The 20728-nt window shown below is 42.3% G+C and overlaps 1 protein-coding gene across 1 annotated transcript in view; it reads right to left on the bottom strand.

The window, feature by feature from the left end:
- The window catches only part of LOC141265030 (mycolipanoate synthase-like), a 121876-nt gene extending 101782 nt beyond the window's left edge, over nucleotides 1-20094 (bottom strand). The window contains exons 1-3 of the mRNA XM_073677571.1: nucleotides 19923-20094; nucleotides 15631-15703; nucleotides 5600-5753 (exon numbers count right to left, since the gene is read on the bottom strand). Of these exons, the coding sequence (XP_073533672.1) occupies nucleotides 5600-5753; nucleotides 15631-15688 (212 nt within the window). The 5' untranslated portion in view covers nucleotides 15689-15703; nucleotides 19923-20094. The remainder of the gene's footprint in view (nucleotides 1-5599; nucleotides 5754-15630; nucleotides 15704-19922) is intronic.
- Nucleotides 20095-20728: the final 634 nt, after the last annotated feature.

The raw sequence follows: 20728 nt of genomic DNA, 5'->3' as shown, positions 1-20728 counted from the left end.
CTGTGCTAACGATGGCTGTAGACTGGCCTGGGAGTGTGAGGATGACTGGGAAAGTGGTGCTGTGGGTGGAATTACACTGTGTCTCTGTACAACAGTGCCAGAGATTCTTCCATGGCGATCCTGTGAGGAAGCCGAACCAGCTGTGTGTGAGCTGGAGGAAGAGGCTACAACACGAGCTGAAGAGGTGGTAGGTGGCGCTGTAGGTTGGCCTAGGTCTTCAGTGTGTTTGTGTAACTCCACCACGTGCTTGGTCCGCACATGTTTCCACATATTTGTGGTATTGAGGTTGCTGACACTTTTCCCTCTTTTCATCTTCTGATTACACAGCTTGCATTTGACAAAGCAAATGTCATCTGCAACTGTGTCAAAAAAGGACCAGGCACTGCAAGTCTTGGGAGCGCCCGCTTTGGATTTTGGAAGAGCCATGCTCCTAATGGGTGCCGAAGTGGAGGCTACAGGCAACCAAGTCTGCCCCCTCCCTCTCCCTCCTTTTTGGGCCGTTCGGGGAATCTCTTCCTCAGAGCTGCTCCCACCACCTTCCTGTCCCTCACGCCATGATGGGTCAAGGACCTCATCATCTACACCACCCTCTTCAAACAACTGCTTCTCCTGGGTAGTCTCGACAGCACAGTACGCACCAGAAAGTGGCACCTGAGTCTCATCATCAGATGCGTACTGAGGTGTGCTGCTGACCATAGGCACTGGCCCACCCGCCTCTTCAGATTCAGAGAGACAAAACGGTTGCGCATCACTGCATACTACCTCTTCTTCAAATTCTCGAATTCTGCTTGGCTGGCCCCCTCTTTCCAAGCCAAGAGATTCAGAGAACAGAAGTAGAGATGGCTCCTGTCCAGGGCTCTCTGACTGCCTGGGCAATTTGGCAGGTGGTGAAGAGACAGATGGGTGCTCTTCAGTGCTCAGGACCTGAGAGGATCTGGAACTAATTGAAGTCGATGCGTTAGCTGCCATCCATCCGACAACGGCTTCAATTTGGTCCTCGCGCAGCAGTGGGGTACGGCTAGCTCCTACAAAGCTGCGCATAAAGGACTGTTCCCTGGTAAAACTGGGGGATGCTGAGTCACTGGTGCCCGCAGCAGGCACAGAATCCCCACGTCCTCTCCCTGCAGGCACAGAATCCTCACGTCCTCTCCCTGCAGAAACTCCACGCCCACGCCCACGACCACGACCACATGCCTTACTCCCTGCCTTCTTCATCTTGGTAGACTGATAAAGATAGGCAGAAAAGTACTAAGGGCTTAGTGTGCTTATTCCTGAACAGCTGCTAACAGGTATAAGAAACACTAATTTTATAAAGTGTGGACTAGACTTTAATATGAGCTAATGTGGCCTACACAACTGTAAAGTGGAGTGTTTGGTGAACTTTATTTAGGTTTTTTTTGTCACAAAAAGACACTGGATGTGCCTAAAGATGTAATAACGATAGTATCACAAACTTTTTGTAGCTATTACAATGTAGGAAGGTAACCTACAATGCAATAGATGAGGCTGCAAAAAATAGGCTAATACTAATCTGGCTGGGGCTGCAGGGCCCAATGCTGCAGAAAGGCTCCTCTATCTACTCCTATATAGTGTGTTTGGAATCAATTTAGCTGAATATGGATGGAACCACCACACTAATAGGAGATATCAGGAAAAATTATGAATTGGCAATAAAGGACAATGTATGAGGCAGTGACACACACTGAGTGCACTACAACCAGACGGGGTTGAAGCACACACTACAGGGTGAGCTGCACTCACACACCAGACCTTGCAGACAGCGGTGAACAGTACAGATGCAGAGCACTGTGCACTAGTGCTGCAAGACGGAAAAAAAATTCTCTATCTACTCCTATATAGTGTGTTTGGAACCAATTTAGCTGAATACAGATGGAACCACCACACTAATAGGAGATATCAGGAAAAATTATGAATTGGCAATAAAGGACAATGTATGAGGCAGTGACACACACTGAGTGCACTACAACCAGACGGGGTTGAAGCACACACTACAGGGTGAGCTGCACTCACACACCAGACCTTGCAGACAGCGGTGAACAGTACAGATGCAGAGCACTGTGCACTAGTGCTGCAAGACGGAAAAAAATTTCTCTATCTACTCCTATATAGTGTGTTTGGAACCAATTTAGCTGAATACAGATGGAACCACCACACTAATAGGAGATATCAGGAAAAATTATGAATTGGCAATAAAGGACAATGTATGAGGCAGTGACACACACTGAGTGCACTACAACCAGACGGGGTTGAAGCACACACTACAGGGTGAGCTGCACTCACACACCAGACCTTGCAGACAGCGGTGAACAGTACAGATGCAGAGCACTGTGCACTAGTGCTGCAAGACGGAAAAAAATTTCTCTATCTACTCCTATATAGTGTGTTTGGAACCAATTTAGCTGAATACAGATGGAACCACCACACTAATAGGAGATATCAGGAAAAATTATGAATTGGCAAAAAAGGACAATGTATGAGGCAGTGACACACACTGAGTGCACTACAACCAGACTTGGCTGAAGCACACACTACAGGGTGAGCTGCACTCACACACACAGACCTTGCAGATAGCGGTGAACAGCACAGGGAACTGTGCACTAGCACTGCAAGGCACAGTGATTTAGAAAGTAGCTTGGGTAAAGCAGTATAGAGCAAATAGGTAGCTAAAACTGTCCCTCAGAACAACAGCGTCCTATCCCTAACTGAATTCACAGCAGAGTGAGCTCAAAATGGCGGCGGTGGCTTTTATAGTGCATCATGACATCATTTCAGCAGCCAATCACAGCCATGCCATTAGTTAAGATGCCTACATGCCTAACAGGATGTGCCCACACTTCTTAGGATCCTCATTGGCTGAATAAAATGAAAATGTCTCATTGCATTATGGGAACTTCCGATTCCGGTATACGATATTGCAATAGTATCGGAATTAAGTATCGGAATTCCGATACCGCGAATATCGGCCGATACCCGATATTTCAGTATCGGAATGCTCAACACTAGTTGTGAGTAGTTTTTTCGAATTTAATAAATTGCCCTATGATATTACAAACTTTTTAGCAAGAAAGCCTCTCTTCTTAGGAATAGATCCTTATGTTCAATTTGGGATTATCCTCACATTTGAAGTGTATTTGAAATTTTTTTTTCATAATGTATTGTGAGGCAGTGAGAGAGATCATATGCGAGGGACGATATGTGTCTCCTAGGATGTGCATATATGCTTATTGAACCTTCTGGAGTGCATTGCAATCACTGACACAGCTGTGGTAGCAATGCAGAATAAAAGTAAAGTTTGAACTTGGTCAAGCTATTTGGCTAAGTTGGATTTAAGAAAACCCGGCATGGGCTTTTATTTTGGGAGTGAACTACAGGTGGCAGTGGGGCAGTTCATTCCCTCTAGCTGGGTCTTACAAGTGGCTCATGGCCACAGATTCCATTTAAAAACCTGCAGCAAAGGTCTGGGCGTGTCAGTATTTGGTTTGCAAGCTGCAGAGCAGGAGGCTCTGTACTATAGAGGCCTGTGTGAAGTGAACACAGAGCCCCAGGAAGGCAAAGCTTCTGACACACCTCGGCGTGATACGGCGGTGCAATCGCCCACAGCAACGGTGTTTTGTTTGTACGGACTATTGTGGACAACCCGGCTGTGATCCAGAGGATAAAGCTGCCTTCATTGTGTGAGTTTTTTGGATAAGAAAAACTTTAAGTTGGACATTCTTGGGTCACTACCTGTTAAATCGCAATGTGTGAACACCGCCGCACTACAGTATTCACTATTTAGCAATTTCTTGGCAAACCTATTTGATTTCACAAATTAAAGTTGTGCTATTGTTGGTTGTTACCATAAAAAAATCCTGTTTTTCTGTTTGAGAGTTTTGATAAATGAGACCCAGGATCTTGGGTTGCCAAGATATAATTTTTTTCAGGTATGTAAAATTAAGTAAGGCCATACAAAAAAAGTGAGTGGGAGATAATGGTGTAATGGAATTTTTGGAGAAACAGAGAAATATGAGAGGTATTATGTCTAAATTGTATAAGGAAATTTCGAGTAAAAAAAGATGGTGATATTCTTAGGGATATTCGAATGAAATGAGAAAGAGAAGGTGGTGATGTAACAAAAAATCTATGGGATAAAGTCTTTCCTCAACTACATGACGTAGACTAATGCAAATATTTATTTTATATAGAGCTTTTGCACTCCATATAGAATAGTAACATTTCATAGAATATATGTTCAACATGTAAAGAGACATTGGGAAAAACATTACATATGTTATTGGATTGCTGTAATGTGAGTATGAATTTGATATTAATGATGTTGGGGTATTTATATTGATATAAGGCAGCATGGTGGCTCAGTGGTTAGCACTGCAGCTTTGCAGCGCTGGGGTCCTGGATTCAAATCTCACCAAGGACAACATCTGCAAGGAGTTTGTAGGTTCTCCCCGGGTTTGCGTGGGTTTCCTCCGGATTCTCCGGTTTCATCCCACACACTAAAGACATACTGATAGGGAATCTGGATTGCGAGCCCCAATGGGGGCAGTGCAGATAGTGTCTGTAAAGCACTGTGGAATTAATGGCGCTATATAAATTAATAAAATAAATGTTTTTTTTATGGATTTATAGTTATATATTTTAATACTAATAAAGATGAAGAAAAAAAACAAACTATTTTTATGGATGTAATGGAGAAAAAAAGTCTGCATTTTTCCCCTATTTACCAATCAACATAATCTTTTCACTGTATTGTATGTGTTTTTACAATTACAGGGATACCAAATATGTTTGCTATTTACTGATTTGTGACATTTATTTAAAAAAATGTATTAAAAAGTATGATTATTGTAATTTGTTTTTCATTATTTTACAAGTAATGAAGAAGTATTGTAGAAAATCTTACTCTATTACAGGTATTTAGAGTACTGGTATATACAGTAGAGATTTATCTTTACCAGTACAGTGTGCCTGTAAAGACGGAGAATACAATTTAGATCTTTAGACAGAAAAAAAAAATATTCACATCTAAATCACTGGCCTAATATGAAAAGGAGTTGAATTCTGAGACCGACCACACGTAAAGATAATATTGAACTATATATGAAAGCATCTACTAAAACAGTGAGAGACACAGGGGCCTTTCCCCCAATGTCCTGATTTGAAGAAGAAGAATGTACACAGGGAGAAAGTGGTATAATCACAATAGCATCTTAGAAACCTGATGTATGACTGGATCTCCTTCCCCATGGCCCCTGTGTAGTTGAACCAACTACACATGTGATATGTCTGTCCCTGCTTATTTTCACATTTTCAAATTGTCACATAATGTTTAATAAATTTGGCACAAGTTCAGATATTAAAATTCTATCTAGAAATATTACTCCACTTTTTACATAACTCCCACCCATATACTGGAGTGAGTTTGCAACTTTTGTGTACCATTTTAAAAAAGTTCCAAATCATAAATATGGCATAAAAAGGGGAAATGACGAGGACCTGCCTCTTCTTAAGCGCTATTATAAAATAACAGAGTTGGCGCAAAATTCATTAAAGATGCTGAAAAAATTCCTCCCAGTGTACTTACCCGTTTACAAAAGCTGCTCGACTGGTGTATATTTTGCCTGGTTTGGCTTGATCCGTATCATACCATTTTTTCAGGTCAAATCTTTCTTCTGGTATCTCTGTTGTACAATTTTTCCCATTAGAAATAACTTTCCAAAAATTTTCAATTCCTTCTCCTGATAAATGAGCATTTTTAATATTATAGAAGAGAGTTGTATCAAAATAATTTTATCACACAATAGTTGATAATTATAAGACAAAAAAAACTAAAAGAAAGAAGAAACATTGTTTGCTTTTTTATTATTTTTCCTATTATAAATTTTAATGTATGTTTAGAATATATTTATATTTCTTAAAATAAGAAATAATAAAAGTTAACCAATAATTTGTATGTACCACAAAATGATTTGTATAAAAATTTTTTATAACTTATCCTGCCAAAAAATCTCACATACTACTGTGTTTGATAGAATCATTTTATAGCATGGAAAGATCATGGACCTATAGGTATAGATTACAAAGTATAGACACTCCTAGTCCAGGCAACAAATGGCAAACAATCTTGCTTACAGTGAGATTGCCTTAGCAAAAAGTACCACAGACAAGTAGGACAAATAATAAAGTGTCACAGTGCAAAAAGAAGTGCAAAAAAGTGTCACCCATTTGGTCCATAGAGGGTTACCATATAAGAAAGATTCTTCTTAATTCTCTGGAGCAGATGTTAGATGACCTTTGCAGGTGATTGCGCCCTGACAAGGGCAGCACCCAATTATGGACCTCAAACCATGTTTCACATAAAAAATTCATCCCGACGCGTTTCTTTTCTCGGTATAGAGATGTCACCAGGGGAGTGTACTTGCTAGGGGGATCTGAGCAATGAAACTCATGAGGTCCATATCTCTCTCTATTTCATGGAGCAGTAAGTGCTTCAGTGCTTGAAAGTGCTTAGTATCAAAAAATAGAAAAAGCGAATCCCACAGTGGTGGGCATTCATATGTGGGGAACAGAGTGCTGTCCTCTCCTTACAAAAGATGGGGAGAGACACTGAGAGTGGTGTATACACTTCATATAGGGGACACTGGGACTGGTGTATATATATCACACAAGAGAAACTGCGACTCATGTATATATATCACATAGGAGACACTTGGACTGCTGTGTGTGTATATGTGTCTATATCTCTCTCTCTCTATGTATAGAGAGAAAGATATATATCTATATATATATATCACATAGGATACACTAGTGATGGTGTATATTATTATTGTTCATTTATATAGCACCATTGATTTCATGATGCTGTACATGAGGAGGGGTTTCATACAAAATACAGATATCAAATACAGTAAACAAACTACTGACAATTATAGACTAGTACAGAGGGGAGAGGAGCTCTGCCCTCGTGGGCTTACATTCTACAGGATGATTGAGAAGGAGACAGTAGGTTGGGGGGGGCTTGCAGCAGTTCCGGTGTTGGTGAGGTGACAGCTTCTGTAGTGGTGAGGATCACATTGGATAGACTGGGACTGGTGTATATACTTCACATAGGAGACACTTAGACTGCTGCGTGTATATACAGTGGGGGGAATAAGTATTTGATCCACTGCTGTTTTTGTAAGTTTGCCCACTGACAAAGACATGAACAGTCTATAATTTTAAGGGTAGGTCAGTTTTAACATTGAGAGATAGAATATCCCCCCCAAAAAATCAAGAAAATCACATTGTATAAATTAGATCCTTTTTTTGCATTTTGCAGTGAGAAATAAGTATTTGATCCCTGTGGCAAACAACACTTAATACTTGGTAGCAAAACCCTTGTTGGCAAGCACAGCAGTCAGACGTTTTTTGTAGTTGATGATGAGGGTTGCACACATGTCAGGAGGAATTTTGGTCCATTTGTCTTTGCAGATCATCTCTAAATCATTAAGATTTTGAGGCTCTCCCTTGGCAACTTGGAGCCTCAACTCCCTCCATAAGTTTTCTATGGGATTAAGGTCTGGAGACTGGTTAGGCCACTCCATAACCTTACTGTGCTTCTTTTTGAGCCACTCCTTTGTTGTGTTGGCTGTATGTTTTGGGTCATTGTCTTGCTGGAAGACCCAGCCACGACCCATCTTCAATGCTTTTACTGAGGGAAGGAGGTTGCTGGCCAAAATCTTGCGATGCATGACCCCATCCATCTTCCCTTCAGTACGGTGCAGTCATCATATCCCCTTTGCAGAAAAGCACCCCCAAAGTATAATGTTTCCCCCACCATGCTTCACGGTTGGGACGATGTTCTTAGAGTTGTTCTAATCCTTCTTCTTCCTTCAAACATGGAGAGTTGAGTTAGTGCCACATAGCTCAATTTTTGTCTCATCTGACCACAGCACCTTCTCCTAATAACTCACAGAATCATCCAGGTGTTCATTGACAAACTTCAGATGGGCCTGCACATGTGCCTTCTTGAGCAGGGGGACCTTGCGGGCACTGCAGGATTTTAAACTTTTAAGGTGTAATGTGTTACCAATGGTTTTCTTGGTGACTGTGGTCCCAGCTGCCTGGAGATCATTAATAAGTTTCCCCTCGTGTAGTTTTAGGCTGATCTCTCACCTTTCTCATGATCAAGGATACCCCACGAGGTGAGATTTTGCATGGTAACCCAGATCGATGTCGACTGACAGTCATTTTGTATTTCTTTCATTTTCTTACTATTGCACTAACAGTTGTCTCCTTCTAAGCCAGCATCTTTCTTATGGTTTTGTAGCCCATTCCAGCTTTGTGCAGATCTATGATCTTGTCCCTGACTTCCTTAGAAAGCTCTTTGGTCTTGCCCATGTTGTAGAGGTTAGACTGATTAATTGAGTCTGTGGACTGGAGTCTTTTATACAGGTGACTATGTAAGACTGCTGTCTTTAATGCAGGTAACGAGTTGATTAGGAACATCTAACTGGTCTGTAGAAGCCAGAACTCATAATGGTTTGTTGGGGATCAAATACTTATTTGTCAATGCAAAATGCAAAAAAAAATATCTAATTTATACAATGTGATTTTCTTGATTTTTTTTGGATATTCTATCTCTCGATGTTAAAATTAACCTACCCTTAAAATTACAGACTGTTCATGTCTTTGTCAGTGGGCAAACTTACAAAAACAGCAAAAGATCAGATACTCATTTCCCCCACTGTATATAGATATATATATATATATATATATATATATATATATATATATATATATATATACACTGCTCAAAAAATAAAGGGAACACTCAAATAACACATCCTAGATCTGAATGAATGAAATATTCTCATTGAATACTTTGTTCTGTACAAAGTTGAATGTGCTGACAACAAAATCACACAAAAATCATCAATGGAAATCAAATTTATTAACCAATGGAGGCCTGGATTTGGAGTCACCCCCAAAATTAAATTGGAAAAACACACTACAGGCTGATCCAACTTTGATGTAATGTACTTAAAACAAGTCAAAATGAGGCTCAGTATTGTGTGTGGCCTCCACTTGCCTGTATGACCTCCCTACAACGCCTGGGCATGCTCCTGATGAGGTTGCGGATGGTCTCCTGTGGGATCTCCCAGACCTGGACTAAAGCATCTGCCAACTCCTGGACAGTTTGTGGTGCAACGTGACATTGGTGGATGGAGGGAGACATGATGTCCCAGATGTGCTCAATCGGATTCAGGTCTGGGGAACGGGCGGGCCAGTCCATAGCTTCAATGCCTTCATCTTGCAGGAGCTGCTGACACCCTCCAGCCACATGAGGTCTGGCATTGTCCTGCATTAGGAGGAACCCAGGGCCAACTGCACCAGCATATGGTCTCACAAGGGGTCTGAGGACCTCATCTCGGTACCTAATGGCAGTCAGGCTGTTATGTTCTGCTACCAAAGCTAAGGAAAGAGAGGAGATCTGTCCCTACTATAGGACTCAGCTGAATCCCTACGATGTAACAGGGAACCTGATCCTGCGATCAGACCTGCTAAAGTCCTAATCTAGTCTGTACGGAGACCTATAGATGTGGGGAGGGAATCCCTACAAGTACTAAGGACTGGGAGGAATATGGGACACCTCCTAACAGAAATAGTAGCAGACAGACGAACAAACAAAATAGATAGAACATAGAGGTCCGTAGACCAAGCAAACTAACAGAGCTAGATACAGAGCACAGGCTAGCTAGAAAGTAGATATACAATGAAGTCCAGCAAAGCCAGAAGGGCGGAGCAGGATTAAATAGGCCAACAAGGTCATGTGACCAGCAAAGGAAAAAAAACCTAACAGCAAGGTTCTAACAGTACCCCCCCTTCTAAGAGGATCCTCCGGATCCCCTAGGACCAGGCTTATCAGGAAATCTCCTGTGAAACGCTCTGATAAGTCTGGACGCGGAAACATCATCCGACCTCACCCAAGAGTTATCCTCGGGTCCGAAACCTTTCCAGGCCACAAGATACTGCAAACTACCTCTATACCGTCTAGAGTCAAGGATGCGAGAAATTTCATATTCCCCGTCCTCCACCACCGGAGGAACAGAGGCAGAGGCGTCACCATCCGACACAACAGCTTTTTTTAACAGAGAGACATGAAAGACCGGATTAATTCTCCAGGAGGTAGGAACCTCCAACCTAACAGCAGATTGATTGACAAACTGAAGCACCTTAAAGGGCCCTACAAACTTGGGACCCAATTTCTTAGAAGGAATCCTCAACCGCAGATTCCTAGAGGACAACCAAACCATGTCACCAACAGCGAACAAAACTTCCTGTCGTTTCCTATCAAAGTAGTCTTTAGATTTTCTGTTGGCCTCCTGAAGATTACCACGCACATCCGTCCAAACTCTTTCCAAATCACCGGAAAAATTCTCCTCCTCAGGCACGGCAGATCCCAACTTGGAGAACGACCCAAACGACGGATGTCTCCCAGAACAACAAAAAAAAGGCGAACAACCAGCAGAAGAAGATGTATGATTGTTCAGAGCAAATTCGGCAAGTGGCAGAAACTCAGACCACCCCTCTTGATTGTCTGCCACAAAACAACGCAAGAACTGCTCAACATCCTGGTTTTTCCTTTCTGTCTGGCCATTAGATTCAGGATGATATCCGGACGAAAACGACAAATGAATTCCCAACCTGTCACAAAAGGCACGCCAAAAACGAGCCACGAACTGAGGACCCCTATCAGAAACAATGTCAGTAGGAACGCCATGAAGTCTGACAATTTCCTTGACAAAGGCCTTAGCGAGAGTTTTAGCGCAGGGCAGTTTGACGAAGGGAACCAAGTGACACATCTTGCTAAAACGGTCCACGACCACCCAGATGACAGTAAAACCCTCAGAGGGGGGAAGGTCAGTTATAAAGTCCATAGCCAAATGTGTCCAAGGAGCACTGGGGACCTCCAAAGGACAAAGTAACCCCGCAGCAGGAGTATGTGAGGACTTAGATCTAGCACATATAGTACATTGGCGCACCCACTTAATGACTTCCTTCTGCCATCCAGGCCACCAAAAACTGCGACCCACCAGTCTCTTGGTCTCAGAGATTCCGGGATGACCTGCCAACCGAGATTCGTGACACTCAACAAACAAATCTCTCCTAAAGGTCCCAGGCACAAACAACCTCCCATGAGGAGTGTTAGATGGGGCATTCTCCTGAGCTTTAAGAATCTCATCTTCCAAAACGGAGTCTAAAGCAGCTATCACAACACCTTCTTGTAAAATGTTTTCCTCTTTCTCAGCACCGACTATGGGAGAAAAACTGCGAGACAAGGCATCCGCCTTAACATTCTTAGTACCAGGGATGTAAGTAACGGAGAAATTAAACCGCGAGAAAAACAGTGCCCACCTAGCCTGACGGGCATTCAGGCGCTTGGCAGCATCAAGATATATCAGATTTTTATGATCCGTAAGAACCTGAACGGGAAATTCCGCACCTTCCAAGAAGTGGCGCCAGTGTTCAAATGCGAGTTTAATAGCCAATAATTCCCGATTACCAATATCGTAATTCAATTCAGTCTCCGAAAATTTTTTTGAAAAAAAGGCACAGGGATGTAATCCATCCCCGTTATCCTGAGACAATACTGCGCCAACCCCCACAGAGGAAGCATCAACCTCAACCAAAAACGGCCTAGTAACATCAGGCTGCATAAGGATGGGAGCAGAGGTGAACCTCTCCTTGAGATACACAAAAGCTTCAATGGCCTCAGAAGACCACTGAACCGCATCAGCATCTTTCCTGGTGAGATCAGTCAGAGGTTTGACAATACTAGAAAAATTTGTTATGAATTTTCTATAGTAATTGGCGAAACCCAAAAACCTCTGTATCGATTTCAAACCAATAGGCCTAGGCCATTCCTGCACAGCCTGAACCTTAACCGGATCCATCTCAAAACCTTTGCTGGAGATAATGTAGCCCAAAAAACTAATTCTCTGTACAGCGAACTCACATTTCTCCAGCTTAGCAAAAAGCGAATTGTCCATTAATAACTGTAATACCTCACGCACGCTCCGCCAATGAGACTCCAGATCTGGCGAATAAATCAAAATGTCATCCAAATACACAACCACATTTTTACCGATCAAAGGTCTAAGGATGTCATTAATCAGATTCTGAAAAAATGCAGGAGCATTAGTAAGACCAAAAGGCATAACCAGATTCTCAAAATGACCCACAGGAGTGTTAAAAGCAGTCTTCCATTCATCACCCTCCTTCATGCGCAACAGATTGTATGCCCCCTTAAGGTCAATTTTAGAGAACCACTTGGCCCCCAATAACTGGTTAAACAGATCAGGAATCAATGGCAGTGGGTAAGGATTGCGTACCGTAATTTTGTTAATCTCACGAAAATCCAGACAAGGACGTAAACCGCCGTCCTTTTTTTTTACAAAAAAAAATCCAACCGCCACAGGAGACTTAGAGGGCCTAATGTGACCGGCGGCCAAACTTGTCTGTATGTATTCCTCCAAAGCCTTCCTCTCAGGAATAGTAAGTTAAATAAACGACTTTTAGGAAGAATCGCTCCAGGGACAAATTCAATAGAACAATCATAGTCTCTATGGGGAGGCAAAACCTGCGATTCCTTCTCAGAAAAAACTCTCCAAAAATCCTGAATAGGAACAGGCAATTCTCCCCTATCCAAAGCTGCAATACGCCCGTTACAACACTTGTCATAACATTTATGGCTCCAGGATTTAATTTCACTGGTAGACCAATCCAGTACAGGATTGTGAAATTTTAACCAGGGCAAACCCAATATTACTGGAGAAGGCAAGTTATTCAACACTACCAAATCCAATTTCTCATGGTGAACACCATTAATAGTGAGAGGAAATTCACTGACCTTGAGAGTAATATTCTTCAAAGGGGAGCCATCCACAGAAACCACAGCAATGGGGGATGATAAAGGTTCAGGTTTTAAATTGAGTTTTTCCACAAATCCCCCATCAATTACATTCAGTGTAGACCCGCAATCAACAAACACCCGAAATTCCATTAATTTTTCCTGAGCAATCGTGGAAGCAGCTAAAAATATACCCTTGGAATTTAAACAGGCAATACGGGCGTGACTGACCATTTTTTTTTCTTTCTTCATACGAAGCTCACAGCCTTTAATCAAATGACCAGATTTTCCGCAATAGAAACACAAGCCTTCCGAAAAACGACGGTCTTTTTCTTGAGAGCGAGGTGCCACCGATCCAATCTCCATCGGTTCACCACTGTTAGTACACACATTATCATAACCAGAAACTGACATAGCAGAGGATTTGCTCTCATTAACCCTAGCACGCAGTCTTCTATCCACCCGTATAGCTAATTGCATAGCCTGTTGCAAATCCTCAGGTGTAGGATAAGCAATTAGCAGGTCTTTAACCCTTTCACTGAGCCCAGCAAGAAATAGACTTTTCAGAGCAGAATCGTTCCACCCTGTTTGAGTGGACCAACCACGAAAATGAGTACAATATTTTTCCACATTACCTGATCCTTGTTTTAAACGTCTCAACTCAGTCTCAGCTGATGCCACACGGTCAGGATCATCATATAATAATCCTAAAGCAGAAAAAAAACTATCCACTGATCTGAAGCATGTATCACTAGGTTGTAAGGAAAAGGCCCACTCCTGAGGCTCTTTGCGCAAAAGTGACATTATGAACCCTACGCGCTGGGATTCATCCCCAGAGGACTTGGGTCTCAAACGAAAATACAATAAGCAAGCATTTTTAAATGAAAAAAATTCTCGATGTTCACCAAAAAATAAATCCGGCAAACATACCTTAGGCTCCAAGAAATATGCTCCAGGACAGTTACTCACGTGCTGACGGAGCTCGGCCACTTCCAGAGAGAGTCCCTGCAGGTGTTTAGCCAAATCCTGAACCGACACCATGATGGAACAAAAAAAAAAAAAAAAATCTTTCCTTAGAGAATTTGCAGGCTGGACTTACTGTTATGTTCTGCTACCAAAGCTAAGGAAAGAGAGGAGATCTGTCCCTACTATAGGACTCAGCTGAATCCCTACGATGTAACAGGGAACCTGATCCTGCGATCAGACCTGCTAAAGTCCTAATCTAGTCTGTACGGAGACCTATAGATGTGGGGAGGGAATCCCTACAAGTACTAAGGACTGGGAGGAATATGGGACACCTCCTAACAGAAATAGTAGCAGACAGACGAACAAACAAAATAGATAGAACATAGAGGTCCGTAGACCAAGCAAACTAACAGAGCTAGATACAGAGCACAGGCTAGCTAGAAAGTAGATATACAATGAAGTCCAGCAAAGCCAGAAGGGCGGAGCAGGATTAAATAGGCCAACAAGGTCATGTGACCAGCAAAGGAAAAAAAACCTAACAGCAAGGTTCTAACACAGGCTACCTCTGGTGAGCACATGGAGGGCTGTGCGACCTTCCAAAGAAATGCCACCCTACACCATTACTGATCCATTGCCAAACTGGTCATACTGAAGGATGTTGCAGGCAGCAGATCACTCTCCACGGCGCCTCCAGACTCTGTCACGTCTGTCACATGTACTCAGTGTGAACCTGCTTTCATCTGTGAAGAGCATAGGGTGCCAGTGGTGACTTTGCCAATCCTGGTGTTTTGTGGCAAATGCCAAGCGTTCTGCACAGTGTTGGGCTGTGAGCACAACCCCCATCTGTGGACGTCGGGCCCTTATACCGTCCTCATGGAGTCGGTTTCTAACCGTTTGCACAGACACATGCACATTTGTGGCCTGCTGGAGGTCATTTTGCAGGGCTCTGGCAGTGCTCCTCCTGTTGCTCCTTGCACAAAGACGGAAGTAGCGGTCCTGCTGCTGGGTTGTTGCCCTCCTACGGCCCTCTCCACGTCTCCTGGTGTACTTGTCTGTCTCCTGGTAGCTCCTCCAGCCTCTGGACACTACGCTGACAGACACAGCAAACCTTCTTGCCACAGCTCACATTGATGTGCCATCCTGGATGAGCTGCACTACCTGAGCAACTTCTGTGGGTTGTAGAGTCTGTCTCATGCTACCACGAGTGTGAAAGCACAACCAACATTCAAAAGTCACCAAAACATCAGCCAGAAAGCATTGGTACTGAGATGTGGTCTGTGGTCCCCACCTGCTGAACCACTCCTTTATTGAGTGTGTCTTGATAATTGCCAATAATTTCCATCTATTGTCTATTCCATTTGCATTACAGCATGTGAAATTGATTGTCAATCAGTGTTGCTTCCTAAGTGGACAGTTTGATTTCACAGAAGTTTGATTTACCTGGAGTTATATTCTGTTGTTTAAGTGTTCCCTTTATTTTTTTTAGCAGTGTGTGTGTGTATATATACACTGGCAGAGCGCACTAACTCCACTCGCAAAGAACTTCCTGACGCTGGCATTCTTCATTGCATGCACTGCTGCGCTCACTTTAAGGATGAATTAAATGGCGGCTTGCAAAATGGGGCCGGGGCAGGAGGAAATGAAATTGCAGGCCATAAACAGCCCGTGAGTCAGTAGTTCCCCACCCCAGCAGTAAATTATCAATGATTTTTTGGGAATATCCCTTTAAATTGTAAACCATGGTTTATAATACTCACCTCCAGGGAAATTGCATCCTATGCCAAAAACTGCTATGTGATCTTCTGCCTCCTCCATCCTGATCCTTGAGTTCTAAAAAAAAAAAATAGATAGAAGCACGGGTCTTATGATGGAAAGCAATTACTATTTCTACCATTTTGCTGAACAGAATTTTTTCGTATCTAAGTTGATAAATGTTAGTGCAATGCATCGTTTCAAGAAATTCTTAGAAAAATAAGTTCTGCTTTTATGCTAACATTGTACACTTTTTTAGTTCCCACTGTCAAAAGGTATGTTTAATTTAAATTGTCCTTGCGTTGAAAGTATATTATTGGATATAATAATACTCACATACTAATGTGTATTTGTACCATACTTTAAGTGAATATCCACTTTTTATCACATTAACATTTCTAGGGCTTAATTTTTTTGCTAAGGTTTTTTTTTCTGATATTGAGTTTCAAGTCTTGTTCATGTAGATATAAGGTTAAAAAATTATTAAAGATTTGCTATTATTTTTTACATGTTATTTTTCTCTTAATTGCAAGTAAATTGGTGAGGATCTGGGTTGTTGAGATACTCACTGATTGCTGAAAAATCCCCCAAGAAGTGCACAGCTCAGGAGCGCACAACTTTTGGCACATACCGTATTTTTCAGACTATAAGATGCACTTTTTTCCTCCAAAATTTTGGAGAAAAGTGGTGGGTGCGTCTTATAGTCCGATATACATAAATACAGTGGTTGTTAGTGGTAGGCAGGGCTGGCGTCAGTACCCGGGCAAGTGCCGAGGCCCTGAATATCCTGCATGGGGCATTATATGGGGGGGAGTGACATCCTGCATGGGGCATTATAAGAGGGGGGGTGACATCCTGTATGGGGTATTATAAGGAGGGGTGACATCCTGCATGGGGCATTATAAGGGGGGGTAACATCCTGCATGGGACATTATAAGGGGGGGTGACATAATGCATGCGGCATAATAAGGGGGGTGACATCCTGCATGGGGCATTATAAGGGGGGAACGGCCTGAGTGGGACATTATAAGGGGGGGAACAGCCTGCATGAGGCATTATGTGGGGGGAGCAGCCTCCATTTGGAGCGTTTTATGGGGGCCAGTATCCTGTATGGATCATTTTATGGGGGCCAGTATTCTGTATGGAGCGATTCGCCGGTTTCTGAGCTATTGTGGAATTTACAATAGATATCGGTCATGTAATGTAAGTGAAATCTTCGGCATTGTACTATATATATATATTTCTCTGCGGTATCTGTGCATCATGAATCGTGGTATGTGTTAAAGGGGCCCACTGAGACTCTTTCGCCCAGGGCCCACAAAAACCTGGAGCTGGTCCTGGTGGTGGTGGGTGTGGGGGAAGCTATATCAGTGGTGAAGCGGGGCACAGGAGGAAGCAGCCGCCTGCTGCAGTCTATACTGTGTCTGCTACTAAAGAAAATGAATATTTAGTGCTCCCCACGCCCATGGGAGTGGGAAGCAGTGAATATTCATTTTCCTTAATAGTTGGCACACTGTGCCTGCAGTTGGGCTCCTGGTATGTATGGCACCATTCATCCCTGTATGTATGCCCCCCCTCATCCCTGTATGTATGGTCCCCCTCATCCTGGTATGCTTGGCACCCCCTGATCCCATCGCGCTGCACAGAAAAAAAATAAACAATTATATTCCCCTCCTCTCTCCTCCAGCGCTGTGTCCCGCTCTGTGCCAGAATAGTCACTGCTCTCCACGCCGGGACTGTGTTCGTGGGGAGCAGTGACCATTCATTCTCCCTAATAGCTCGCACACTGTAGCCGCAGTGCGGCTCCTGCTGCGCTTGGCTGTCAGCGTGCCTGCTATTAAAGACCATGAATATTCACTACTCCCATGGATGTGGTGAATATTCATGGTCTTTAATAGCGGGCACACTGACAGAGCACAGCAGGAGCCGCGCTGCGGCTACAGTGTGTGCGCTATTAGGGAGAATGAATAGTCACTGCTCCCCACGAACGCAGTCCCGGCATGGGGAGCAGTGACTATTCTAGCACAGAGTGGGACACAGTGTTGGAGGAGAGAGGAGGTGAGTATAATTGTTTATTTTTTTATGTGCAGCGCAACGGGGATCAGGGGGTGCCAAGCATTCCAGGATGAGGGGGGCCATACATACAGGGATGAAGGGGGCCATACATACAGAGATGAGGGGGGCCATACATGCAGGGATGAGGCATGAGGGGGGTCAAACATAAGGGATGAAGGGTTCCATACATACCAGGATGAGGGAGGCCATACATACAGGGATGAAGGGTGCTATACATACCAGGAAGAGGAATGAAGGTGCCATACATACCAAGAAGAGGGACGAAGGTGCCATACATACCAGGATGGTTGTAAGGGGGGCATACATACCAGGATGAAGGGTGCCATACATACCAGGAAGAGGGATGAGGGGGGTCATGCATACCAGGAAGGGGGATTGGGGTGCCATGCATATCAGGATGGGAATGAGGGCCACGTATAACAGGAAGGAGGGGGCCATATATACAATGATGGGGGATAGTAACATAATTGGGGGACATTACCCATATAAGCAGACCCCCTCCCCCTTAACAGGGCATCATGACCACATTTTTTGCTTACATTTTTTTTTCTATTTTCCGCCTCTAAAACCTAGGTGCGTCTTATAGTCCGAAAAATACGGTACATAGTGTAGTATGGATGCAGTAGAAAGATTAGGCTGTCTAGTGTATCTGTAACCCGCTCTGTGTGTGCATTGAAGCACGAGCTGTGCGTTTCTGACTCCAAAGCTGATCACCTTTCTAGGCTTTTTTGAGCACTTGTTGTGGGTTTCATGACCCCGACCCCCACCAATCTACTTGCAATAAAGAAATCAACTTCATATAAATAAGAGCAAACGTTGAATTACTTTTTAAAGATAGAAAAAATTGTTTCAGCTGCCACTAGTGGGAGCTTATGAGCTTATTTTATACTGTGTCACCTCTGCTTTCAATATCAACATCCTATTGAAGAAAGTATGCCAGGGATTATTATGGCTATTCAACCCAGAAATGCATTTAAAAAAGATAGTGCCATTAATTCCACAGCACTTTACAGACATCATCATCACTGTCCCCATTGGGGCTCACAACCTAAATTCCCTATCAGTATGTCTTTGGAGTGTGGGAGTAAACCAGAGAACCCAGAGGAAACCCACGCAAACACGGGGAGAAGATCCTTGCAGATGTTGTGCTTGGTGGGATTTAAATCCAGGATCCCAGCGCTACAAGGCTGCAGTGCTAACCACTGAGCCACCACGCGGCCCTATATGTATATTTTAATTCTTTCCCATTTCCAGGTTCCCTAGTACTGTAATTTATAACATTGTTGTTATATTAGTGTGAAAACTACAATGCTAGAATTGCTGTTTATAAAAAAAAACAGAATATAAAGCAAGAAAATAATTAAGCATACTTCAAAATGGTATCAATGAAAATCTCAAATGATCTCTCAAATAACAAGTCCTCAAAGATTGAAAAGTCTCAAAATATGGCAACACAAAACCAAATGATATTTAAATGTAACTAGAAGTTCTTGGGCAAAAGAATTAAAGCTAAAAATATATATAAATGTGCTATTACCACAATCATACTAACCTGAAGTATAAAGTTATAATATCACTTATGCAAAGTGAACTCCTAAAAAATTGCACAATTGCCTTTCCATTCCTTCCTCCCCCCCAAAAAGAACGATAATAGTTTTCCAACACAAGCTTACTACAAAATAATATCATTAAAAAATACACCTTGTACTTGCTACAACAGAAAAATTGAACAGCTATGATTCATGGAACACATTAATTAAAAAAAAAATTGCTGTGTCCTTAAAGGTCAAAATAGTTGCCCCTGAAGGGGTATGGATGTAGCCAGTAATATTTGCAGTGATGGACCAAAAAGAGGAATCATGATCAAGGAATTGATGCACAAAGTGCACTAGAGAGCTGCCTTTACTATGCAAGAATTAATCTATATTTATATAGCATAAAAATATCTTTAGCATAGGAACAGATCTTTATTTCTAAAAAAAACAGATTCAAAGTGTCATGCAACTTACTATTATTAAAATTATAAAACAATAAAAAATAGATTATCTTAACTTCCAGTAACTAATGTTTTTGCTAGAACTAGTTAAAAAGGTCATGTTTAACGTCAGTACACTTTTATTATTATGCGCATGTAAATTTCCAAATCAAATTATCGGTGTTATGGTACAACCTTTGTAAGAGAGACTTCAACAGCAAAAAAAACAGTACTCGGAATACTTACGTGCCTGGGATATTCAGTGAGTGAAAGTAAAACTAATGGGATTCACTAATTTTGTACTTGCAATCCACCAGCCCATCCTTATTTTTGATAACTTGGGTTTTCTTACAAAAAGTACTGGCTGTGATAAAACATTTCAAAGTGCTGAGAGATAGATTTATATGACTTAATCTAGAAATGGAAAATGTCAAGTAGGGATGAGTATAACTTTGCCTTGTCTACGAATTAGCAAATATTGTTTTGTTTAATGATTCTGACTTCTTTGTTGGATTATAAACAGACTCCTGGACGTTCATTCTATTCTTTCACCACAGTCTTTTATTTCATAACCTTTTGACACGCTTCATCAAATATTAATGCGTTTTCATTACCACTAATCCTTCCTTTTACTTGGTGTACACAGTATTTTTAAGTTTCTAGAAGGATTTGTCACATATAGTTGCTTACCTTTTTTACAGTCATTCATTTTCAGATGTTCTGGAGAGCTTCCATTTTTACAGTGTGGTTGGAAATTACTTATGTGATTCACATTGGTCTCTGTTTAGGAAACTGCCATTTTAAAGCTCTGTTCACATTTGATTCATGGCTTTTTCTTACAAAAAAAGTTACCATGCAGTGCCCGTTCTATCATATAACGGATGCCAACAGCATCGGAAAGACCCCATTTAAAGGGCATCCATGAGTAGGATCAAGTCTCCTAAGCCATCTATTTGGGTATGTAAGGTATTTAAAGTTGAACCAAACCTTGATGTTTGTAATCTGATGATACAGGGACGGACATACCGCCGGTGCAGTCAGTGCAACTGCAT

This window comes from Phyllobates terribilis, unplaced genomic scaffold (genome assembly GCF_046119375.1).
Source record: "Phyllobates terribilis strain yellow unplaced genomic scaffold, ASM4611937v1 Scaffold_4__5_contigs__length_816908805, whole genome shotgun sequence".
In the NCBI taxonomy this organism is placed as follows: Eukaryota; Metazoa; Chordata; class Amphibia; order Anura; family Dendrobatidae; genus Phyllobates; species Phyllobates terribilis.
This window is presented reverse-complemented; position numbering and strand designations above follow the sequence as displayed.